General features: G+C 40.2%; 1 protein-coding gene across 6 annotated transcripts in view; it reads left to right on the forward strand.

Moving 5' to 3' along the window:
* relch (RAB11 binding and LisH domain, coiled-coil and HEAT repeat containing) overlaps positions 1–27,190 on the forward strand; it is a 93,043-nt gene that overhangs the window by 12,714 nt on the left and 53,139 nt on the right. For all 6 annotated transcript variants that reach the window (XR_013888467.1, XR_013888468.1, XM_080201636.1 and 3 more), the window contains exons 2-6: positions 3,553–3,642; positions 16,861–16,932; positions 17,031–17,095; positions 21,248–21,361; positions 25,705–25,902. Coding sequence is in view for 4 of the 6 variants with exons in the window: in XM_080201636.1 (XP_080057762.1) it covers positions 3,553–3,642; positions 16,861–16,932; positions 17,031–17,095; positions 21,248–21,361; positions 25,705–25,902 (539 nt within the window). In the remaining 2 variants the exon portion in view is untranslated. The remainder of the gene's footprint in view (positions 1–3,552; positions 3,643–16,860; positions 16,933–17,030; positions 17,096–21,247; positions 21,362–25,704; positions 25,903–27,190) is intronic.

Here is a 27,190-nt window from a genome sequence, read left to right on the forward strand (position 1 = left end):
AATTGGTGAGGAAATGTAGAGAAACCTCAGACGTGAAGGACAGGTTAAACATGTCATTCCCACGTGATTATATTACTTCAGATCAGCTTTCGTATAATTGCATTTGTTTTACATGCAACATCAATGTTTAATGACTAGAAGCAATGTCCAGCTTAGCTAAGTATAAATGTCAACTCATCAATATCGTTTTTCTTGGTGCATTACTGCTACTTTCAGTGCAAAGGTGAAAACTAGTTTTTAGGATCTGCTGTGACTAGCATTTTTTGTTTTTTCCTTCCTCGTCAAGTTGAAAACATGTTGGTGTTGGGGAATGGGATCCGTGATTTAATGTAATATAACCTCTTGCTGTGTGAAGTTCCTTTTTCCCATTTGAGCAACATGTCGTATCTCAGTCCCAGTCTCTCAAGACTGCCCCTACTTTTACCAATAAAGTACTTATTCATTTTATCCACCAAATATCTGATTTGATTTTGATTTGATTCATTATTGTCGCATGTATTGGCATACAGTGAAAAGTATTGTTTCTTGTGCACTATCCAGACAAAGCATACCATTCATAGAGAAGGAAAGGACAGCGCGCAGAATGTAGTGTTACAGTCATAGCTAAGGTATAGAGAAAGATCAACTTAATGTAAAGTAAGTCTGATGGCAGCAGGGAAGAAGCTGTTCTTGAGTCATATGGTTAGCATTGCTGCCTCACAGCACCAGAGGCCCAGGTTCAATTCTCAACTTGACAGTGGCGTACAGATGTTGTCGCTAGATTAGAATTTAGTGACCTAGGGTAAGATCTGGGGACTTGCGTTCAAATCCCACCACAGCAGATGGTGAAAGTTTAGGTGCGGCACAATGGCTGGCACTGCCGCCTCATAGCACCATGGGCCTGGGTTCAATTCCTAGCTTGGGGACACTGTTTGTGTGGAGTTTGCATGTTCACCCCATGCCTGCATGGCTTTTCTCCGGGTGCTCTGGTTTCCTCTCACAGTCCAAAGAACATAAGAACATAAGAAATAGGAGCAGGAGTAGGCCATCCAGCCCTTCGAGCCTGCCCCGCCATTCAATAAGATCATGGCTGATCTGTCGCTGCTCAGTTCCACTTTCCCGCCCTCTCCCCATAACCCTTAATCCCCTCTCCTATCAAAAACCCATCAACCCGCGTCTTAAAAATATTTAGCGAGGCAGCCTCCACCACTTCAACGGGCAGAGAATTCCAGAGATTCACCACCCTTTGAGTGAAGAAGTTCCTCCTCAACTCCGTTCTAAACCGCCCCCCTTTTATCTTGAGGCTGTGCCCCCTAGTCCTACTGTCTTTTTTGAGCGGGAAGAGTCTTTCCACCTCTATCCTATCCATCCCATTCATCATCTTATACGTCTCAATGAGATCTCCCCTCATTCTTCTAAACTCTAACGAGTACAAGCCCAGTTTATTCAGCCTCTCCTCATAGCTCAACCCCCTCAACTCCGGTATCAGCCTAGTAAACCTCCTCTGCACTCCCTCCAAGGCCAAAATATCTTTGCGCAGGTGCGGCGCCCAAAACTGCACAGTACTCCAGCTGCGGCCTCACCAATGCCCTATACAGCCGCAGCAAGACCTCCCTACTTTTATATTCAATCCCCCTCGCTATGAAGGCCAGCATCCCATTCGCCTTCCTGACCACCTGCTGCACCTGCAAGCTGGGTTTTTGCGACTCATGCACAAGGACCCCGAGGTCCCTCTGCACCGTCGCCTGCTGCAGTTTTTCGCCCCGTAAGTAATAGTCCTTCCTACCATTCTTCCTACCAAAGTGGACCACCCCACACTTGCCAACATTAAATTCCATTTGCCATTTCCTGGCCCATTCGCCCAGCCTATCTAGATCCTTCTGCAGACTCTCCACACCCTCCGCACAATTTGCCGTTCCCCCAATCTTGGTGTCATCAGCAAATTTCGACACTCTACACTCGGTTCCCTCCTCCAGATCATCTATATAAATGGTAAAAAGCTGATGTGTGGGTTAGGTTGATTGGCCATGCTAAAATTGCCCCTTAGTGTCCTAAGATACGTAGATTAAACGGGTTCGCGAGTAAGTATGTAGGAAAATGGGGGTAGGGCCTGGGTGGAATTGTGGTCACTGCAGATTCAATGTGTCAAATGGCCCCTCTCTGCACTGTAGGGTTTCTGTGATTCTACGGTACCATTTCCTGAAGTGTGGTGCCCAGAGCTGACTGCAACATTCCCAAGTAGCGTCTAACCTGAGATCAATAAACTGCCACTTTTGTACCTTCTTGAGGTGAAGACCTTTTTGATTTTTTAATAACTTGTGTGCTGGGGCACTTGCGTGGATATCCAGCCAACAGGTTATTCAGCCCAGCTAGTCTGTGTTGGTGTTTGTAGCCAACACCCAGTATCCTCCCATTCTGCCTCCTCATCTCAGCTTTTCTGCATACCTTTCTATTCCCCTTTCATCTCTGTATTTAACAATTTTTTTTCCTTTTTTTTTTACACATTTACCTCAACCACTTCCTATGGTGATGTATTCCACATTGAACCAAACTCTGAAGAAATTTCTCCTCACTTCATCATTGAACTTGTTACTATCTTGTTTATCTATGGTCGTTCGCTTTCTTCTCTTCCACAATTAGAAACATTCTCTCCACATCTACTCTGCCTGACAGCCATAATTTTAAAGAGCTGTTTCAGGTGCTAAATTTTCCTTTTCAGTATCTGTTCAGTCATTCCTGGTACCTCTCTATCTACTGCTTTTGTCCTTGTAAGTCTTCTCCATTATTAACATTCCTTTGTTCCTACGTAGTTCTCACTTAAAAAAAAAATTTGGATTTGTTCCTGTTAGATTTTAAGTCGATCATGCAGCCCCTCATTGCACCTCCTGCTATTGCTATTCTAGTTGTCTTGATAAAAAGGCTTGTATTTCATTAGCTTTTTTGTTGACTGTTTATACCTGACTGCAGTTTACTGATCTGTGTGCATGATGTGCATCATGTTCCTAGCCGTTCATTTTATTTTATAAATACCCTGATTTATCCTTTGGTTCAATTGAACATTTACCTGATTTGAATATCACTTGCAGCAGTTTTACCCCATTCTGTCACCTTGGCTTGTCTGGAAGGGCATGAGAAAATGGCTGCTATTTTACAAATTGGACTGGTGTCTCATTTTCTGAATAATGTGTAATTGCTCATTGCTACCTCAGGATAACATATGATGGCATAATTGAGACGTCAGTAATAGGCTTTACCTCAATTTGAGATGGTTCAAATTCTTGGCATTGTGTCGTAAATGCAATCGAATCTCTGGCTTCCTGATAACTGTTCTGAGTATATAAAGTGCACAGACTTTTAAAACTTGCAAACAGTTACTAAGTGAATGGTTTGTGCATCTTCCAGTGTATAATTGCAGCCTGCAGTGTAAGTTGCTGCTTGTGCTTTCCAGTAATAGACCAATAACATAGTATAGCAGCAGTTTTAAAACAGATTCCAAGGTCACAAATGGAATTGGAAGATTGTTTTTTTGTTTTAATAAATGATGTGAATGTAAATTTTTTTTTGTTTTGCTAGATCGAGCTGGCAGCATCAGCACCCTAGACTCTTTGGATTTTGCTCGATATTCTGATGATGGAAATCGGGAGACCGACGAACGGGTGGCAGGTAAGCATCCTCTTGCATGTCTTGGTGTAAATATAGGCAATGTACTCTGAAAGCGTGCCTCAGATTCTTGGTAAATGTGATAAACTTGTAATTAAATCCTGTTTAGGCTGGACAAATCTTATTTTTGCGCGCCTTGTCCTGATGTCTGGTGAAGGAATTTCTATGCAAATTGGATCGAATGTACCTTCCCACCCCCTACAATTTTACCAACCTCTTTTGATGCTATAAAGAGGGTTGCTATTCACGAAGTTCACAATGCAGGCTTCTCTTTCAGAGCTAACTTAGCACTGCAACTAGTTTAATCACAAAGTAAGCCATCTGAGATGCTAGCTTGACTAGCACAGTTTTGAATTTCCATTGCAACTAAAATTTGCCATAAGATGGGCCTTTAACCTTAACCAATAACGTTTGGTCTGAAGGAGGAGAAATAACTGACGGGTCCTTTCAATTTCCCAACTTTTTCTCTGGTTGAGCCCTGGACACATTTGGGTGTGTGGATAGAGAAAGGCAAGGAAATCTGAAAAGATAAAAATTTGCTGCAAAAGCCTGCACCTTATTAAAACCTATTTGTTTCTGTAGGACATTTTAGTAAAGGTTTACTCTAAATGAAATGTAAATTTTATACTCTATATAGTGGCTGCCAAATAATCTCATTACAGAGAGAATAAACAGTAGCAATTATAATACTGGTAAGAAGAAACGCTTGACAAAGTTTAATATCAGAATTGTATTCAGCATTGTGCAAATACGCCTCATCTTTTCAAACTGAAATGCAGCTTGTTCAACTAATAAATGATGACATTGCAATTCAGCATTCAAATGAAGTCCAGTCCCATTTTCACATGCAGGAATAATTGGAAAAGCTGGTGACATATTGAGTAATAATATTCCTGCACTGCCTGCAGTGAAGAGAATTTATTGTAGTGTCTAGCTCTTTGTACGATTTAGCAGGGTTGCTAAATTGTGCAATTTATGCATCGAAATAACTAGTCAAACTTGGAGTTAAGTGCTGCTCTGCTCCTTTGAGGTTCCTTTTAAGGTGTCTAATACTGTAGCATTAATGGCAACACGACTGGAGATGAGCAAATGTGGTATTGATTTTTCAGAACATCATGGCTGATCAAATGCTTTATTTGCCGCATAACTTAATGAGGACTTGTCTAGTCAAAGATTGTGTTTTCTATCGAGTAATGTCTTCTATATTGACTATAAGCAAAGAATGGGACATTCTATTTCTTTTCATTTGTCTTTCTAGCTTACAAATTGATACTGGATTTCCTGCTAGTGTCCCCTTACTGTTAAAAAGGCAAACACCTTCTCCCTGTTTTGGAGTCATGTTACTCACCATGACACTCTTGTGCTTCCTCAGTCAGCTCCCACTCCAGTGCAAAACATTGGCTCCCTTTGGAAATAAAACATTTCCTGGTCTGTTTGCATAATGAACCATTGTGGTGTCCAATAGAAATTTGGATGATGAGATTTCATCATGGGAAAATAGCTAGAAAAACTGATATTTTCAAACAGAGTAGAAACATCTTCGCCTTGAAGTTAAAGGAAAAGGCTACCTTCGACAGGCCACAATCTTTCCTTTTTCACCTTCTTGTTGCCCCATCCCAGCTCCAGTTTCTGTTTTGTATATTTGCTTACACTGATGATATTGTTCAAGAAAGAAAACATAATAAACCTTTGAGTGGATTTACCTTGATGTACTTGGTGTGCAACAGATGTAGAAATGAATTACCAGCTGACAGTGTATGCATCACATTGCTGGTGTTGACGATCAATGGATCCAATTAACATTGATGTCTCCAGCTGCAGCCCTCCTCAATAAGTCCCTCCTTGATAAGTTGCTAAATGAAGTGTCATTGGTGACTCTGGACAGTTGATAGTTGTTATAATCCATTTTATTATTTCCCAACTAAAGTTAAAGGCCAACATTTTGCATCAAGTTACATGAAGCTCAATAATCTTTGAATGATATCACATTGTTCATTTCAGTAGAAGGATGAAATAATTCATGTTAGGAATTTCATTGTTGTTTGACTTCATTATTTAAATTAGAACTCAACTGTAACCTGTATGAGCTTACAAAATTGGTAAGTGAAACCGAAGATATTGTCAAAGCTCCAAGTGTGTATTGCAATTGGGCTACAACTGGATAGAATTTTCACAAGTCTTTAATTGGAAATATTGCATCTCCAAGTTGAAATAAGAAAGTTCAGATTGACGTTGTTCTCCAGGATAAATTAAGTAAACGTCTTGATTTTTGTTTATGGTGTGTGACAACTAAACTAAGATCCTGAGTTGCTGAGACGTGCAGCTGGCTGCAATCCTGCAGGAATTTCCCAGATCCATCAAGCCGAGGACTTTACCTTTTAACCCAATTTTAGGACTGCAGACGTTTAGTGAATCCAGACAACTTTACTTTGGATTGCAGCCAACCACCTGAAATCTAGTGCCTCTGGAGACCAGCAGTGCAAGTATGGGTCATGTGTGTAAGTCAGCTTGCTTGCAGTAGCTCCAAGAGAGCCTCGATGCTGCAATGTTGGCAAGAAAGCCGCTCAACAACAGGTGGCTTTGGAAATCAAGTGAGGCAAGCCACTATCAAACGGGCAAGAGGGAGGTGTTGACTAGTGCTAACATCAGCTTCAGAACAGTCTTGCCAGCTGGACTGATGTGAACACCGGAAGATGGAATTTGCTGCATAATTTCCAGGAAATTGTGTACCAATAAAAGTTTTTGAGATATTTTTGTTTTTTTCTTTAACCCTGTTTGTTATTTATCGAAGATTATTGGGGCAAGGGGCGTTACTGCAAATTACGAATGAAAGGCCACTGATTTCGAACTGACCTGTAATTGAAAATATGGATCTTGAGATCACAAATGTATCACAGCCATGCTGGAAAGGCACTTGTAGTTCCAAGGCATGTTTATATTTATATATAACTACCAGCACGTGTGAGAACAGCGCTATGGAGGTGCTTTCATTTTGTAAATATTTTTCCAAGAGATTGAACCATATGTGAGCAAATTTTTTTTAAACTTCCTTACTCCTATTGAGTTTTGAACAATCCTGTTTCCTACTGCAAATATATTTCAAGTGTTGCATGTTGTAAAATACTTGTACTGAGCAGCCATTAAAGTGAGCACCCCAGTATAGGTATATTGTAGATAAATTGGAAAATTGTGTAAATTATAAACATAATTTATAATTATTTATAAACATACAAAACATGACATTTGAAACAAACTTGGTAATTCATTTTCAAAGTGAAATAATAAACAGGTGAACTATTATTGTGAATCTAAACCTATCCATAACAAAGATGCATGTTTATAGCTCAACAAAAGCAATTCTTTGAAATAATTCTGGCTGAAATAAAAAACACAATAAATGCAGTGTAACCTAAGTGACGTACTTTATTCTAAAGTCTCTAAAACGCTTGGCAATAAGCATTGGGCTTTACGAATTGTAGTAAACTTCTAAAAACATACAACAGAGTAAGATATATTTTACAGGTGATTAGCTGAAAGCAGGCTGGTATTTCAATATTTAAACCAGCATCATATCTATAAAGATGTTATACCTGTGTGTTTTACCTACATCAGCATTCATCAGTGCTGGGTTGCTGTAACCTGATCTCTATACGATCCCTTTCTGTTTCACCAATATTATGTTTCTATTTGCTTGTAGTTTATTGATGCCAAATCCTGCTGTTTATAACATGCTCCCGCATCTGTGAAATTCTGTAGTTTCTTTCCATTTCCATCCGTTTGAATTAGTTGTTCTGCACTGTTGATCTGCGTTATTGGAAAAGTAGTCAAATTTTGAATGTAACTGAATCTCTGGTTTAGCACTGTAGTTTGATTAAAATCATGTATTCCTGGAATAAGCTCCATGCTTAATAGTTCTTGACTTCTTCACTAGAAGCAATTGATAGTTGTTGACCAACAGTATTCTCTTGTTCCAGCACAAGATCCACACTAAACAAGGAGCAGCTGCTCCTCCCATTGTTTCCACACTGCAGTGCAGTTGAGCTGAGGTTTGGGTGAGGAATAGCACAGCATGCAGTTTCCCAAATATACAGCATTGCCATAACTGATGCATTTCAATCTCTATGATTCGGTCTGATTTTTCGATTGCACCCTAAACTTGTGGAAAACCAGCTACAAATTTGCAAATTGAATGAGTTTCTTGAAAGAGCATTGGTTGCTGTTCAATTAATGCGCGTGTAAATTTTAGATGTGCTAAGTAATTAAAACTAATTATTGGCAGCACGGTGGCACAGTGGTTAGCACTTGTGCCTCACAGCGCCAGGGACCCAGGTTCAATTCCTGGCTTGGGTCACTGTCTGTATGGAGTTTGTGTGTTCTCCCTGTGTCTGCAGGGGTTTCCCTCGGGTGCTCCGGTTTCCTTCCATACTCCAAAGATGCGTGGGTTAGGTTGATTGGCCATGCTTAATTGCCCTTTAGTGTCAGGGCTAGCTAGGGTAAATGTATGGGATTATAGAGAGAGGGCCTGCGTGGGATTGTGATCAGAGCAGACTTGATCAGCCAAATAACCACCTGCACTGTTGGGATTCTATGATAACTGCTGAAGTTACTGAAGGAGTACTGCATGGTTGGAGGTGCCCAATCTGGCCTCGGGTGAATATATAAAAATAAAAGCCCCCAGCACTATTTGGAAAAAGAGCAGGAATGTTATCCTGGTGTCCTGGACAATATTTATTCCTCCATCAACAGCAGCAAAACAGATTATCTGATCATTATCACATTGCTGTTGTCAGAGCTTGCTGTTTGTAAATTGGCCTCTGCCTTTCCTATGTTACAATAGTGACTACACTTCAAATGTATTTAACTGGTTATAAAACACTTTGAGATGTCCTTTGGTCCTGAAGGGTGTGATATAAATGCAAGTTATCCTTTTCTTATGGCAAATGCCATGAATATGAATTTTGGATGCAGTGCACTTTGAGTGTAAATGTACAATTTTCTCTACCTTTCTCTTGATCAAATGGCTGACTTTGCATTCATCTTAAATAAACACCTTAATACGTTTTCAAAGAAGTCTGCTTTAATGCTAATTAGTAATTAAAATTGGCTAATCGAATCTTTGACTAACTTTTTGCATTGCTAGGATTAATTAATTTTCCCCTTCCTCTCCTCCATTCCACAGCCCCAACCTGCTACAAACTTGCAGAAATAACATGAATTGCTGTAGTTCATTTCCAAATGTTTATAAATCTGTAATTAATTAAGGAAATCCACTTCCTGGGGATAGTCATATTTAGGCCTCCTGTTCAATATTGTAATAAATGCTGGCAAAGAAATACCAGTGAATGATTTTGTGACGATTTAAGAGACTCCAGTACCAGACCACTTAGGTTGGTATATCTCCATGGCTTTGTAGAAAGGAAAACTTTACAAGAGATTCTGAAACCTCAAAATATTCTCAGTATGAAAAGTCACTTTTAATTTCATTAGGGTGATTTTCATTAAATTGGAATTTTCCATAAGTTGCAAGACTATCAAATTCTAAATGGAAGTGTCTTTCATTTTAGGTATTGGGTCTAATCTGACACCTTAGTGCTTGGTGTGGTCCATAATCAGCAAAAATATCTTGACAAATTGGTTGAAACTAGTTTACATTTTTGGGGTGTAAATCACATTGTCTTGGACCTAACATGTTAACAAAGAACAGTACAGCACAGGAACAGTCTTTTCGGCCCACCAAGTCAATGTCAACATAGATACCTCTTAAATCTAATATTTTCTCCCCTCTATCTGGTCCATATCCCTCTATTCCCTGCCTATTCATGCATCTATCCAGATGCCTTTTGAATGTTATTACAGAATCTGGTTCTACCACTTCCTCTGGCAGCGTGTCTCAAGCATTCACCCCTCTTTGGAAAAACTTGCCCCTTACATTTCTCAAATTTTCCCCCTTGCTTTCAACTTATGCCTCTGAGTAGTTGACTCTTTGACCTTGGAGGGAAAAGATTCTTGACTGTCCACTCTGAAGCTTTTCCCCCCCTCTCATCTTTTGCCCCAGTGAAAACAATCCCAGTTTGTTCAACCTTTCTTCATAGTCCGTATACTCCAAAGCAGGCAACATCCTGCACCTAACCAGCATGTCTTTCAGACCGTAGGAGGAAACCCGAGCACCTGGAGGGAACCCATGCAGATATGGGCAGAATGTGGAGACCGCACAGACAGTGACCCAAGCCAGGAATTGAACCTAGGTCCCTGCTCTGTGAGGCAGCAGTGCAAACCATGCTGCCCACCATCCTGGTAGAAGATATCTCCTCCGTAAATGACTGTTCATCCGCACAGTGCTCTTCCAAGATGTTTTCCCCTCACCACCTTCCCACCATTTCCCCTTTAATCCCAATCTAATCAACCCCCTCCAAATTTCCTCTTCTGCACTCTTTCCAATGCATCAACATTCTCCCGGTAGCGTCCTGACAAGAATTGTACACAATACTTCAAATGCAACGTAACCAAAGTCTTATACAGCTGCAACATGATTTTCCAATTCCTGTACTCAGCACATCAACTAATGAAGGCCAGCATGTCATATGCCTTCCTGACTACTTTGTCCATCTGAGTTGCCACCTTCAGGGAACTGTGGGTCTGCATGCCTAGATCCCTCTGTCTGCTGATATTCCCAAGGGCTGTACCATGTACTGTATACTTTCCTTCTGGAGTAGACATTCCAAAATGCATCATCTCACATTTGTCCAAGTTAAATTCCATCTGTCGTCTTTCAGCCCAGGTCTCCAGCCAATTTATATTCTGCCGTATCCTCTAACAATCCTCCTCACTATCCACTGCTTCACAATTTTGTATCATCTGCAAACTTACTAATCAGAACACCTACATTTTCCTCCACATCATTTTTATATGTATATTATAAACAACAGAGGCCAGAGCACTAATCCTTGTGGAACATCGCTTGTCGTAGACCTTCAGTTAAAGAAGTACCCTTCCACTGCTACTCTCTGCTTTCTATACCCAAGTCAGTTTTGTATCCATTTTACCAACTCACCTTGGATCCCATATAATTTCACCTTCTATATCAGCCTGCCATGAGGAATCTTATCGAAGCTTTACTAAAGTACAAGTGTACAACATCCACTGCCCTGCCCTGGTTAATTTTTCTTGTCATTTCCTCAAAGAACTTGATCAAGTTTGTGAGACATGACCTCCCCTTCACACAGCCATACTGCCTATCACTAATAAGCCTATTCTTGTCCAGATGTGAGTACATCCTGTCCCCAAGAAGCTTATCCAATAATTTCCCTACCACCGATGTAAGGCTCACAGGCCTGTAATTTCCCAGATGGTCTCTTCTGCTCCTCATAAACCAAGGAACAACATTAGATACTCTCCAGTCCTCTGGTACCTTGCCTGTGGTTAAAGAGGATACAAAGATTTTTACCAAGGCCTCAGCAATTTCTTCCCTCGCCTCTCTTCATATTATAGGATAGACCCTATCTGACCCTGGGGACTTGTCCAGCTTAGTGTTTTTCAAAACCTCCAATACCATCTCCCTTTTTATCTCAACATATCCTAGAATGTCAACATTTTCCTTTCTACGTTCTTGATTCACCATATCCTTCTCCTTTGTGAATACTGATACAAAGTACTAGTAAATTTGTACCTACCTTATCTGGCTCCACACATTCTCTTCACTGTCCTTGACTGGAGCTACCCTCTTCCTCCTAAAATACACATAAAATGCCTCAGGATTCTCCTTAATCCTCCCTGTCAAGGACATTTCATGGTCCCTTCTTGCCCTCCTTAATCCCTGTTTAATTCCTGCATGATTACATCACACCGGTCCTCATTATAATAGGCATTCTTGGTGGCCATCTGAAATCAGTATTTGATCAAATTAAACACGTAAAGAATGTTCAAACTAGTGTATAATGTGTGAAAATTTAGCTGGGCATGTACTGTGCAAGTTCTAATTAGTGATTCCGTTCCTAAACCGTGTTCCTTAAAGTTTATTTATTAATGTTATAAGTAGTCTTACAACAACACTGCAATGAAGTTACTGTGAAAATCCTTAAGTCACCACATTCTGGCACCTGTTTGGGTACACTGAGCGAGAATTTAGCGTAGCCAATGCACCTAACCAGCATGTCTATCAGACCGTGGGAGGAAACCAGAGCACCCTGGAGGGAACCTATACAGATATGGGCAGAACGTGGAGACCGCACAGACAGTGACCCAAGCCAGGAATTGAACCTGGGTCCCTGCTCTGTGAGGCAGCAGTGCTAACCACGCTGCCCACCGTCCTGGTAGAAGATATCTCCTCCGTAACATGACTGTTCATCCCCACAGTGCTCTTCCAAGACGTTTTCCCCTCACCTCCTTCCCACTACTTCCCCTTTAATCCCAATAAGAAGAAGAACATAAGAAATAGGAGCAAGAGTAGACCAATCTAGCCCTTCGAGCCTACCCCGCCATTTAACAAGACCATGGCTGATCTGACGTGGCTCAGTTCCACTTTCCCGCTTTCTCCCCATAACCCTTAATCCCCTTGCCTACCGAAAACCTATCTACCCGCATCTTAAATATATTTAGCGAGGTAGTCTCCACCACTTCAACGGGCAGAGAATTCCAGAGATTCACCACCCTTTGAGTGAAGAAGTTCCTCCTCAACTCTGTCCTAAACTGCACCCCCCCCCCCCACCACCACCACCACCACCTTATCTTGAGGCTGTGCCCTCTAGTCCTGCTGTCCTTTCTGAGCGAGAAGAACCTCTCCACCTGTACCCTATCCATCCCTTTCATCATCTTATACGTCTCAATCCTTCTAAACTCTAACGAGTACAAGCCCAGTCTATTCAGCTTCTCCTCATAGCTCAACTCCAGTATCAGCCTAGTGAACCTCCTCTGCACTCCCTCCAAGGCCAAAATACCCTTGCGCAAGTGCGGCGACCAAAACTGCACACAATCTAATCAACCCCCTCCAAATTTCCCTAATAAATGAAATTGGCATCAATATTCCAAAATCAACTAGGATCTTTGTTTATTCAGTGTGATTAGATTAATATTTACACCTGACAGAAGAACTGACATATTTACATGTGTGAGTGAGATGTCTGAAAATGCTGTTGATGTTGAGGCCAAGATCCTGCTAATATTGAGTTCAAACAGCAGCATTCCTTGCACAGAATAACATGGCAGAGCTGATCCCTGTTGTGCAGCTCATTCAATGTTCTTGGCATTGAAATCGATGGGACGAAAATCAAGTGAGTTATTAAGCAAATAACGACTTGCATCTATATAGCACATTTAACATAGCAAATTGTCCCAAGACTCACCAGAGGAGTGTCATCGAACAACATTTGACAAGGAATTGGAAATGTGATATTAGACCAGATGACCACTTGGTCAATCGCACAGACTTTAAAGAACAGCTTAAAGGAGGAAAGAGAGGTTTTAAGGAGGAGATTTTAGGGGCTGAAAGATAATAGTGGAGTGATTAAAATCAGGGATACCCAAACCTTGAGATCGTTGGCCGCACAACAGCGTTGAAAGTTGCCCACATCGTCTTTCATTGTGTAAATTTTATCTGTTGTTTACAGCAGTTCTGGTCCTCCAATGTGTCCAGTGCAGAATGTAGGACTGGTGCTGCTGTTATTTAATTTTTTAACGGAAGTCATCATTCATGTAAGTATTTCCAAGGAAAATGGTCATAAATTCCTTTTCCCAGAGTGGGTGGCGTGCCCAGTTAGTGTTAGCATCGCTGCAGAAACAGAATGCTGGTTTCGTTTTGATGGGCTGGAGAGAATGGCAGGGCAGGAAGGCAAGAGATGGTCGATTACAAAGTGATGTCCAGGATAGATGCATCTTTCAGAAAAGGAGGTTTAAACTTTCAAATCTCTGACCGCCATTTGCACTCCATATGGTGTAGTACCTGCAGATCAACAATGCATTAGAATACTGTCTAACCCATGCTTCATAACTGTATATTAGCTCTTGATCTGTGCATATGTAATTTTGTGAGAAACGTGGTAGGCTACATCAGCGCACTTCAAGACCTAATTAGATAGCTTTGATTTTTGTCCAAACTGTAACTTTACCATGATTTGTTGACCGTTTGAAACTGTGTGAATTTTTTCCATACTTTTTTTTACTTTGGACGGTGTTTTTAATTTTTTGGCTTTAAATAAGATGTCAGTGAAACGTAACAGTTGCATTTCACATGAATTTAATATCAACAGAGACTTAAAAATACTGCTTGATTCCTCTTTCAGAAGAGTTGGGGAAGCATCTTAGTACTTTGCAGTGGGGAATTAACAGGTGATGTAAAATGGAAGTTTCTGGCAGAATAGTTATAATTATATTTGGGTTTTAAACAGGGAGGAAAAAGTAGCCATTTCTCGCTCTTTTTATGTTCTTGTCACTGAGTTGTATTTAGGCAACTGTTGTGTAACAGGAGATATCAAAACAATCTATACCTATTAACTTTGGCACTTCATAGTGTGCAATTTTAATGATGGTCCCCTGTATATTGAGTATATGGAAGTACTGGTGCTGATGTTGTAATAGACATCTTGGCCTGGAGTTTCCATCCAATTGTGTTTTTAATCAATTCCCTCTTATTTTGTATCACCCAAATGAAGAATTTTAACTGCAAATCTGGTTTTCACAATCTTTTTGTGTTAGTTTAAAAGGCAGTTATGAGGAAGCTGACCCTGCCCACGAAACTGGTCACCCCAGGATGAATTGATCTGCGTTGGGAGTTTGACTGATTGCACTCATTTGTGGGCCCTTGAGGGAATACAAAACTTAAATTGTTAATGTTGGGTCAAGAACTGTATAAATTATGTTTCGAATGAATTGTTTCTTTAAATTTACTGAGAAACTTGCCAACGTACCCCAATCTAATCAGAAAATTGGTTCATATATTGTTTTGTAAACTATTTCGGTAATTTAAAATTGCGTTGCTCACAAGTGGTAGATTGACAAGGATTTAAACTGTATATGTTTCCTGAACCCTCAGCTGCATTTATCAACTTTTACCAATTTAACATTTGTATCAGCAAATAATTCAAAACGAAAAGAAAAATTAAATGCTGTCCATTTGTACCCAGGTCAGGACAGACTTTGCATCCAGCAATATATAAATGAGCAGAAACATGGGTGGAGAGGAGGTGGGGGTTGTAGGTTGGGCCCAAAGTGGTAATTTTACCTCCTGGAGGTGTCATTATAAGCTGCTTCTACAAAAAGTGTGTTTTGTAAACTAAGCATAGCATCATTCTTTTTTCCTTGAACTTCCTCAAGCGTTTTGACACAGCCCATTAGACTAAAGATTTCCCCGAACTTTGCCACCCACTACATCCCAGTGATGCAATTAGATGTTTCACCTTGCTCTATATTTATGACTGGAAGCAAATGCCTCGGTATAACCAGTGGCGTTGGGTTTTCAAACTGGTGCAATCACTCCCACCATTTGGAAGTCATTTTATTAAAAGCCACAGAAGATTTATCTCACATGATGACACATTTAAAAGTTTTTTTTCTCTTCAGCATGGCAGTTATTTGTGTTAAACCATAAACAATTTAAAGTTTTAAGTATACAGTTAGAAATCTATAAAAAGAACAAGAATTGACTTCCAGTACAGTTCTTCCATTCATTGTTTCCCCTAAAGCTGGAAATTGCAAGGTGAATCTTGCCCATCGCAGCTGGAGATACAAGTGCGTGTCTTTCTGACAGCACAGAGGATATAATAAAACCATATTTAGTGACAAAACCAAACTTGAGCTTCTGCAGCAATTCCAACTTGCAATCTTATACTCCTGGATGATGATGTGTCACAAACTGAAGTATGATCATACATTGCTCAACTGTATATCTCTACTTCAGTCATAAGAAGATTATACTGAGCAACCTGTTGTTAGAACAAGCTTTTTGAAAGATAGTGTGATCTTCTCAACAATAGAATAGAAGGTAACTGCTACCAAGACATTATATTGACAAGGGCAATTAGGTTGCGAGCAATATCTTTACGTATTGACTGGTATGTAGTGGATTTGCAGCCAACTACCATCGGTTAAATGTGTAACTAACAGTGGAATTAGACTTAAAGAGAAGCTAACTGGGGTTTCAGTTGTAAACATCAGCTCAAAGGGCTGAATGGCCTACTCTCGTTTCTGGTTTCCGTGTTTCTATGTAACCTCTGCTTTCTGTTTTCGAAAAATGAAGCAAGCCCATTTAACTAAAACAAATTCTTACCAAATTAGCTAAATATGGACACAAATTTAAAAATGCACATTTAGAATGGTGCCACAGTATGTCCACATAATAGTCACGCCAACCTGTCTTAAACTGTCATTTCACCAGTGTCTTACATCCAGTGATCCAGCTGAAAACTGGTGCTGGTGAAATTACCCATCAAATCCAAAATTGTTCCTGCTCACTTTTTACATGTTAGAGAGGTGTCAGAGAGCTGCTGAGCTTCCTGATCACCATTTTGCATTGTATCACATAATATTTGAACCAATACCTATCTTATACAGAACCAGTTGAGTGCAAGAAAGAATGGGACCGTTGTCATTAGTGGGGCACTAAATTTCAGTCCATGCGCACAATGATGCTGACTATAAAACGGGGACCAGTGTCATGTTCTGCAAATTGAAGAGTTTTATTTTGAAATTCTATTATGTTGTGTTGTGTACATTTACCTTTTAGTGTCAATGTGTAGTTTATTTCAGAAGATCGTGGAGCTGTGTTTAAATTTGCAATTGCCGCTGATGATTTTACATTTGCTGGAATTATCTCTGGTGCGTTTTAATTAACTTGTCAATTTGGATTTTTTGCTCAATGTTTCTGAACATATTTGACGATATCTGCTTGAAATTTTGAAAACCGTTATAACGATGAAATGGTGGAAGCAATAGCTACTATAGGGATATAAATATAGCTACTTTTCTTAGTGGTGAAAATTTAACTGTTCATTTGGAAACTTTTTTTTAACAAATTGAAGATTTGGATCAATTGCATTATGTGTGAAAGTATGGAAAAAATCTCACCAAACTATTCTTATGCAAACTCTGCTGCATGTATTCACAAGATTCCATAAATTGCATGCGTTCTGTTTTCAAAACTGTTTTTTCTTTTATTTTCACACCCATCCTTGTTTTTATTTTTCCTTTTTCTTGGTTGGATTCCTCTGTGTGTTTAATACAATCCCTGTCCAGTCCTGGAATTTGAACTACGGAAAGCCAAGGAGACCATTCAGTCCCTTCGTGCCAACCTGACACAAGCTGCAGGTGGTGTACATTATACTTTCTTCTCTTTCTACTTTCATAATGCATAAACAAGACTGGAACATTTTAACATTCGTGTAAATCTATTTTTGCTTTTTCAGCCTTCACAGAAAGTGATGTTCCTTTACAGGAACGGAAAAATTATAAATCCAGCCCTGAAATTCAGGTAAGATTTCATGGGAAAGAATTTGTCTACACTCCCATAAGATTAATTGTTTGCATCTGAAAACGTATATTTTTGGACATGTGCTTTGTCTATTCTATGTTAAGTTGCTCAACCTTCTTGCTCCCCTGCAGAGGTAAGTCGTTTTTTCCTTTGATATCAGCACTTTCTGTTATGTTTGACTTTATCATCTCACTGCCAGGGCAATTAAATAAGAATCGCTTTCTCATGCTGGTTCCAATGCAACAGAAAGAAGCAATAGCATACCAGCTTGCATGAGTTGATGCATCACAAAATCCAACAATTTCTGCACATGCAAAATCTAATGAGTTCACTTCCTACATCCCTGCTCTCCCCCCTCCGTACCCCAAAGAAAAATCAGCAAGTATGAGAAATGCCCCCATTGGACTCCTACAATCCACCACACAGACCAGCCTCCCACCTATTGACTCTGTCTACGCTTCTCACTGCCTCGGCAAAGCAGCCAACATAATTAAGGACCCACGCACCATGCACATTCTCTCTTCCACCTTTTTCCTTCGGGGGGAAAAAGATACAAAAGTCTGAGGTCACATACCAACCAACTTGAGAACAGCTTCTTCCCTGCTGCTGTCAGACTTTTGAATGCACCTACCTTGCATTAAGTTGATCTTTCTCTACCCACTGGCTGTGACTATAATACTACATTCTGCACTCTCTTGTTTCCTTCCCTATAAACTACGTTTTGTCGGTATAGCAAAATACTTCTCACTGTATGCTAATACATGTGACAATAATAAATCAAATCAAAAACTTAAGTCTGAACCCCTACACATTTCCCTGCTGTGGTCTGTTAATTCTCAAAGTCCTAACACGACAGTTCTACTCTCACAGCTCTGAGTTGCACGTGGTATCATCATTCCGTGAAATTATTGTTTCCTTGCTGCTCCAAAGCATGTGCATCATCAAGATTTACCCCAATCCTCAAGTTTCTGTATTAGAAATAGTTCATCCCTGTTAAACTAATTGGAATGCATAATCTGGAATTGGGGTGCATAGAGATAATTTGGTTGCTGGAATTCTCTTGTGCCTCTTGCGCATTATTTAAACACTTCCTAATCTCCAAAATATGCATTCAAATTGTTAAATTTAGGCACTCAAATTATAATGGCATCTTCTATGTGACTGATCTCATTGTTTTTGTTCCTTTTATTTTTCATTTGACGTGAGTACACAGCATTTCAATGTAATAATTTTAGATTCAAGCTTGGAAGGCATTGATACCATGCATGAAAAATGTAACGGTATTCAAAATTGAAGGGTTTAATAAATGAAGAGAAACTTGTTGTATTGGCAGAATGATCGGTAAGCAAAGGAAGCGGTTTTGGTAAAAAGAACTGGGAGGTGGGGTGGGTTGGGTAGGGGTGGCCTGTTCTCTGAACTTCAGTTGTCTTGAGACATTCTTTTTGCCTCAGTTCCTAAATTTTCGGATTCTTTGGGAAGGCTGTCTCTTTGCACTCCCCTTGTCCTATCTAGCATCTCCTGATTGCAGTGCACTGCCCGAAAGGGAGGTGGAGGTAAATTGAGTAACTTTCAGTTTGATTAGATAATTGAAAAGGAAATATTTGCTGGTTGTTTGGGAAAAGGAGGGGGTTGAGACTAATTGGGTTGCTCTTTCAAAGAACCAACATGATGGGTCAAATGCCTTCCTTCTGTATTTTAGATTATGACATAATTCTTTGAGTTCCAAGTATATTGAAGTTATTAACACAACCATGATAATGGCACCCTGCATTACCCAATGATAAACTGAGTCTTGGCTTTTGTTACGATCACTGGATGGTGAGATCCCAGAGTAAAACCCTGGCTCAAAAGACGGTAACCTTGACTTTTGCTTAGAAAACATGCAGGATCAGAGACACAGGACAGCTAATGAGTTTTGCCAACAAGAAAAAGAATATTAAACATGAAAGGTTGGATTATGATACAATACTCCCTTACTTCCCTATTGTCCTCCGCCCCCCCCCCCCGCCACCCCACCCCACCCCCACCTTTTAACCAATACATACAGTTTTAACACCGATTATAAAATATACCTTAAACTACAATGGTCTCAGTTACACAAAGTCCCTTCACTCTCCGAACTGAATCCCAGTGAATGCCTGTGGATTCCTCCCCATAATCTCCGGTAATTGTCACATGAAGGTTTTCAAATTCCACTCCCAGGAAACACTTTAAAGTCTTCTTTCACAACACTGCTTCCTATCAGTGGTTTGCATTCTGAAATCCATGTTTTCCAAATGATTTTTAAACAAAGCTTCCACTCCACTTGTGTCCAGGACTTTTAACTCTCCCTTTAGGATTTCTTGGTCTTAACTGTTCATAATTGCTTTAACACTCAATTCCCAGACTCTCTTAAAATGGCATCAAACTTTTACCTCTGCTTTCCCACTTTAGCTCTGGTTGCTACAGCGGTCTTTTTCACTTGTAACATTTTGCTTAGAATCACAGAATCCTACAGTGCAGAAAGAGGCCATTCAGCCCATCGAGTCTACATCAACTACAATCCTATTCTCACAACCCCATGTATTTACCTAGCTAGTCCCCCGGCACTAAGGAGCAATTTAGCATGGCTGATGCACCTAACCTGCACATCTTTGGACTGTGGAAGGAAACCGGAGCATCCAGAAGAAACTCGCGTACGGTGGTTAGCACTGCTATATCGCAGTGCCGGGGACCCGGGTTCGGTTCCTGACTTGGGTCACTATCTATGTGCAGAACGCATGTTCTCCCTATGTCTGCTTTGAATTCTCCAAACAATACCTTGGTCTCTGTTCTCTTAACTTCAGTCGTTTTAAGACATTCTTTTTGCCCCAATTCCTGAGTTACCTGGACAGTTTTCGGTTCTTTGGGAAATCTGCCTCTTTGCAGCTCCCTTATCCTATCTAGCATCTCTTGGCAGAGTTGAGAGATGTTCGCTCTCTGTGTTCTTCAACTGCAACGTACCAGGTTAAAACTAAAGTTAAAAAAAACTTTCTACTTTAAAAGGGCCTCCAGTTGCTAAGCAGCATCTACTGCTTCTGCTTTTTATTTACTCTTCATGCCATAACCCCTTCACAGCATAGTAGGAGGCCTAGTGGTATTATCGCTAGATTATTAATCCAGAAATTTAGCTATTGTTCTGGAGACCCGGGTTCAAATCCCACTACAGCAGATTGTGGAATTTGAATTTAATAATCTGGAATTAAGAATCCACTGGTGCCCATGAAACCATTGTTGGATGTTGAAAATACCCATCTGGTTCACTAATGTCCTTTAGGGAAGGAAATCTGCAGTCCTTATCTGGTCAGGCCTACTCGAGCCGCAGCCTCTGAACAAGGGCAACTAGGGATGGGCGATAAATGCTGGCCAGCCAGCGATGCCCATGTCCCATAAATGAATTTTAAAAAAAGGAACTGAAAACATTCCCCACACATCCAAGCACCTTTGCCCAGCATAAATCTAACCATAGGTTTCACCCTTTCATGGAAAAATTAAATTAAATTAAACCCACTTAAAGCTATACCTATTCCTAATGCTTACCAATACAAAGATAGATCTCTTTAATTTTTTTCCCTAACACTTGGTAAAATCTTGGTTTTTCAGTTATTTGCAATTTCTGCTACTGAAAAAAGATGAAATGGAATTGATTAAGTATATTAATGAAATATTTTTATCAAAATATTAAATGCAATAGTTAAAGAAGCAAAGGCTATGGGTATCCTTTTGTAAAATAGATCAAGGGCATTATTAGTTTCACTCTGCTTTTTTGGGGGAAAATTAGGAGCCTTAATCTTCAAAGTTCTTTGAATGTGATTCAAAATTGCCTTTGGTAGTTTGCATGATTACTGTATTGCTGGTTTTGTATCTTTTATTTTAAAAGGTTCTTTCTCTGTGTTGAGGTTTACTGGATTTTGGATGTTTCTCAAATTTGATTGTAAGGTATTCTGTTTTTAATGACTAAAGGAGGGTAAAGTTTATCCCTTATCATCTGGCCTCAAAATTCATAATATCTGAATTGTTTCACTTCTAAGACCTCCTCTCTTGTGGGAAAGGTTTGATATTTCTCTTTCATGGAATGTTCTCGGATCCACTGCCTTATTATGAGCTCAAATTCTCGTTCTTTTTATTTCACAGGAAGCTGTTAAACCCCTTGAGAAAAGAGCATTAAATTTCCTAGTGAATGAATATTTATTGAAGATTAATTACAAACTCACCTCAATTACGTTTTCAGATGAAAATGATGATCAGGTAATAATGTTTAAAGTGTATGTTGATGCGCAGCCCAGCATAAATTAGCATTTGGAAATTTTTTTTTCTGTGATGTAGGCAGCACGTCTTTGTGAATTGGCTATGGTTATTACCTTTAAATGGCATGTCTTAATGGCAAGGTTGGTAAAGTTACCAGTACATTTATGACTGTTTGATCTTATAAATATTTGTTGACTGCGTACAGTTTTACCGAGAGGGATTCAAAACTCTGTTATCTTCAGACGCACTGGTGGAGAGGGCAAGGATTAATTGGGCCAAAGAACATGTGACTCAACCTCCATGTTAAAATCAGCCTAAAGCTTTGATATGTTATTTATACATAACTAGTGAAATTTGCAGTAATTTTGCATGCAATGAACTAAGAATTAGTTAGGACAAGGGCATTTCTCTGCAACATAGGTTGAAGAACAGAAGTACAAAAATAATGTCCTATGGTTTCACCACTGGTGGGAGAGTATACTGTCAGCATGATGTAAGTACTTTACATTGTAAATATGGAAACGGTAACTTGTAATGAAAAAGTTACCTTTATATCACCAAATTACAATGGGAAATAAGGATTTGCTGATGCGAATTGTGATTCATTTTCCTGCTATCTTTGCTGATCGTGATTTTTAATAGTGTTGTAGTTACCAAGCTAAAATCACCAATGACGTGATACCTATTTCACATACTGCCTCGATGAAGGGTACAGTAGCGTTGTTGATATCACATTGGATTCTTGGAAAGCATGAGTTCAAATCATATTGTGGCGGTTTGACCATTTCAATCCTTGGATGTTGTCCCCAGATCATGAATTTATGGTCAGAGATGGGCAGGGAAAGTCCTGCTAATGACCATCTGCTAGCCTCCCACAGCTGACAAACCACTGCACTGCTTGATGAATACCTTCCTGGGTGGGTGACTTCATCTGAGTCAGCTGGTCTAACTGGGCTTGTGACAATTAGTAACAGAACCAACTGGACGGTATTTATTACGAATCTGTCAATTGCAGATGGGTCTGTCTATGGGCCAGCATTTATTGCCCATCTCTAATTGCCCTTGAGAAGGTGGTGGTGACCTACTGCTGTCCATATGACACAGTTACATCCTCAGTACCGTTAGGGAAGAAGGTGCAGGACTTTGATCCAGCAACAGTGAAGAAATGAGGATATGTTGCCAAGTCAGGGTAATGAGTGGCTTAGAAGGATATTTCCAGGTGGTGGTACTGCCCTTGTCTTTTTCCATGATATTGGTTGTGGGTTTGGAAGGTGGTGTTAAGGAGTTTTAATGAGTTCCTGCAGTGCATCTTGTAGATGGTACACGCTGCTGTAGTGGAGGGATTGAATGTTTGTGGATGGGGTGCCAATCAAGTGGATGGTGTCAAGCTTAAGTGTTGTGGAGTTGCACTCATCCAGACAAGTGGAGAGTAAAGTTTATTTACTAGTGTCCCAAGTAGGCTGACATTAACATTAGTATTGTTGGTATAGCGAGGGGGATTGAATATAAAAGTAGGGAGGTCTTGCTGCAGCTGTATAGGGCATTGGTGAGGCCGCAGCTGGAGTACTGTGTGCAGTTTTGGGCGCCGCACCTGCGCAAAGATATTTTGGCCTTGGAGGGAGTGCAGAGGAGGTTTACTAGGCTGATACCGGAGTTGAGGGGGTTGAGCTATGAGGAGAGGCTGAATAAACTAGGCTTGTACTCGTTGGAGTTTAGAAGAATGAGGGGAGAAGTCATTGAGACGTATAAGATGATGAATGGGATGGATAGGATAGAGGTGGAGAGACTCTTCCCGCTCAAAAAAGACAGTAGGACTAGGGGGCACAGCCTCAAGATAAAGGGGGGGGGCGGTTTAGAACGGAGTTGAGGAGGAACTTCTTCACTCAAAGGGTGGTGAATCTCTGGAATTCTCTGCCCGTTGAAGTGGTGGAGGCTGCCTCACTAAATATTTTTAAGACGCGGGTTGATGGGTTTTTGATAAGAGAGGGGATTAAGGGTTATGGGGAGAGGGCGGGAAGGTGGAACTGAGCCACGACAGATCAGCCATGACCTTATTGAATGGCGGGGCAGGCTCGAAGGGCTAGATGGCCTACTCCTGCTCCTATTTCTTATGTTCTTATATTGTCAGACTCATAGTCTTTGCAGTATCCAGTGCCTTCAGCCGCTGCTTTATATCATGCAGGGTGAATTGAATAGGCTGAACACTGGCATGTGTGATGCTAGGGACTTCAGTGAGATACCAGGTTTGGGTCTCAACAATGAGAAGATGTACCACAGCCTTCTCAAGGGGAACTTGGGATGGTACATATGTACTGGCTTTGTCAGTGATGTTCACATTCAAGAATAAATGTTTTTTAAAAAATATTTTCAATTTAAGGATACATGCGTATTTCTCAAGTTACAAATATTACTCAATTTCATTCTGAATCTTGCATGGCAATTTTGAATATGGATAATGTGTGATGGTAACGTGATCATTCTTCATCCAGCATTTTGAGTTTGAAGTGATTCCTTTGGAGCATAAAGCTTGAATTTTCATGAAAGATTGTACTTCTTTTATAGGCAATTTTAGTTGTGTAGACTTAATCCTGTTCTAATTCATAAAATGGTTTCTTAAAACTGGTTGCTGAGCAGAGGCATTCTCAGCCACAGTACTTAGAAATGAGCTTCTTAATTTTTAACTGTGTCTGAAATCTAACATTTGTATAAATTTAGCACATTCTGAAATAAGCTGCTTTACTATATTACATTGATGGGTTTTTTTCTCAGCTGGTAGTTTTGTGTATATTGACATGAGCCTACAATAAATGGGGACCCATGTATCTGTATGATTGTGTACTTAAGTTTAACAATTGCTGCATAATGTAACTAAAACTGTTGGATCTGGTCAGATCATAAAATCCCTATAGTGCAGAAGGCAGCCATTTGGCCCATCAAGCCTGCACCAACAACAGTCCCACCCAGACCCTATCCCTGTAACCCTTTGTTAGTACCCCTAACACCAAGGGGCAATTTTACATGGCCAGTCAACCTAACTCGCACATCTTAGGACTGAGGGGGGGAAACCAGAGCACTTGGAGGAAACCTCTGCAAACTCTACTCAGACAGCGACCAGAGCGTGGAGTCTAGGGGTTTTTATAGTAACTTCGTTGCAGTGTTAATGTAAGCCTACTTGTGACACGAATAAATAAACTTTAACTTTAAACCCCAGCCGAAATTGAACCTGAGTCTCTGGCTAACCACTGTGCCGCATTCACCTAACACCCTCTAACCACTGTGGGAAAAAATAATACGTGTGTACATATATGCATATACAGGGTGAATAATGCAAAGAACCATTAAGATGCTGAGAATGTAATACCAGCACACAAGATAGTATCAGCACTTATAGTCGAAGTACTCTCTGTAATGAACATAATTGTTGCACTGCTTAGTCCAAACAGAAATTCTAGATTGTTATTTCTTTTATTTACTTATTAGTCACAAATAAGGCTTATGTTAACATTGCAATGAAGTTACTGTGAAGTTCCCCTAGTTGCCACACTATGGAGCCTGTTCAGGTCAATGCACCTAACCTACACATCTTTGGACTGTGGGAGGAAATCAGAGCACCCGGAGGAAACCCACGCAGACACGGGGAGAACGTGCAGACTCCACACAGACAATGACCTAAGCCGGGAATCAAACCTGGGTCTCTGGCGCTGTGAGGCAGCAGTGCTAACCACTGCGTCACCGTGCCGCCCACTATTCTCTATAGACATTCACATTCAAGTCCTGTACTTGAAATCCATGGAATATCTACAATGCAGAAGGAGGCCATCTGGCCCAGCAAGTCCACACCAACTCTCCGAAACAGCTTCTTACTCTGTGCATTTACCATGGGCAATCCACCTAACCTGCCCTGTTTTGGATTTTCCCACAAAGTTTTGGTTTTGGGTCAGTGGCATTATCCAAAGGCATCTGAAGTTATCTCATTTTAGTTATTGCTGATCAAAAGTGCAATGATGCAAACTGGAATGTTGATGAGCAGATATTCCCATATTGTGTATCTTGCAAACCTGTTAATGCTTTGTTTACATGTAGTTTAATTAGCACCGAGAACAAAACTGCAATCAAACTTGTCTGCTCCAGTGGATCATTTATCTCCAGCCATCCATTTTGAAATTGGGTAAAGCAAAATGGTATCCATTTTCTCTAGTTATTACAGAATCATGAAATTAGATAACAAAATCTTCCTATTTTGCCACAAAGCACTTGTATTGCTCTTGATGTTTGATCTATAATTATGAAAAATGTGACTTCTAATGGAGAATATTCAGTCGAAATTTCTTTCAATCTTTTAGGATTTTGAATTGTGGGATGATGTTGGGTTGAACATTCCAAAACCTCCAGACCTGCTGCAAATGTATCGGGAATATGGAAGCCATGCAACCTCATCGAAAGAAACGAAGGATGTAGCTGTTGAAGTGGAGCCAAATGAATTGGACATTGTACCAAAGGTTGAAGAATTAGCTACTTTGCAGCAACCGCAGTTAGAAGAGGTAAGAAGATCAACTGAGCAGTACGGTGTCCACAATAGGAAACCAGTTCAGCTTTTGAGAATGCTTGGATTGCATGAACTAGCACAGTCTGATCACTGCGTTATAGGATGTGATTGTACTGGAAGGAGTACAGAGGGGGTTCACCAGGATGCTATTGGGTTTGGAACATTTATGAAGAAATGTTGGGTAGGCTTGAGTTGTCTTTGGAGCAGAGAAGACTGAGGGGTGACGTGATTGAGGTGTCCAAGATTGAGAAGCAAGGCAGAGTGGATCAGAAGCAGCTGTTCCCCTTAAGTGAAGGGTCAGTCACGAGGGGACATAGGTTCAAGATGCGGAGCAAGAGGTTTGGGGGGGATGTGAGAAAAACCATTTTTACCCTAAGGGTGGTGATAGTTTGGAATGCGCTGCCTGGGAAGGTGGTAGTGGAGGGTTGCCTCACATCCTTTAAAAAGTTTCTGGATGAACACCTGGCACGTCATAACATTCAGGGCTATGGGCCAAGTGCTAGCAGACAGGATTAGGTGGCAGTTCAGATGTTTCTAATTTGTCAATGTGGATTCGATGGGCCGAAGGGGCACTTCTATGCTGTATGGCTCTGTGACTCCAAACTCAGGTGCCTATGTTGTTGGCCTAGCTTAAAAATACAGTTTAAAATGGTAACAGGTGACAAAATAAATGGATTGTTCATCTTTTTGTGGCAAAGTTTATAAAATAGTTTTAATGTTTTCTTTGTGCAATTATTTTGTGAATATGTAATAAAAACCATCTCGCATTCTAAAAATGAGAAAATGTTGCCCCAGGCCTGGTGTAGTGTGGAATCATATGAAACAATAAGGTGCAGTGCTGTATACTGAGTTTTATACATTTTATTTATAATATATTTTATTTATTATACTATACATTATTATAATATTTTATATATATACATAATTTTTTTCCTATATACCTATTTTTAGCTAAGGTAGATGTTCAGATAGCACTTTATATTCTACAGATAATCCCTGTTCAATCAAAATACAAAATATGCAGCCCAAAACAGAACAATGTTTATTGTAGTGCGGCCATATCATCTACTCTCAGTATGAGATGAAGCTTTTTAAAGTGGCCCTGAAGGTGCTCCTCCCCCAGTGAGATTATATCCTATTTGAATGCTTGGATTAAACTTGAATCAGATAATGCATAAGGTTAGGCTTAAAGTAGGTAGTCTAATATTACAGGCTCTCATTGCAGAGATGTGAGCAACTTATTTATTCCTGCATGTTAATTATGTACTATGTTCTTGTTTCCA

This window comes from Carcharhinus amblyrhynchos, chromosome 2 (genome assembly GCF_965287045.1).
Source record: "Carcharhinus amblyrhynchos chromosome 2, sCarAmb.v2.hapA, whole genome shotgun sequence".
NCBI lineage: Eukaryota > Metazoa > Chordata > Chondrichthyes > Carcharhiniformes > Carcharhinidae > Carcharhinus > Carcharhinus amblyrhynchos.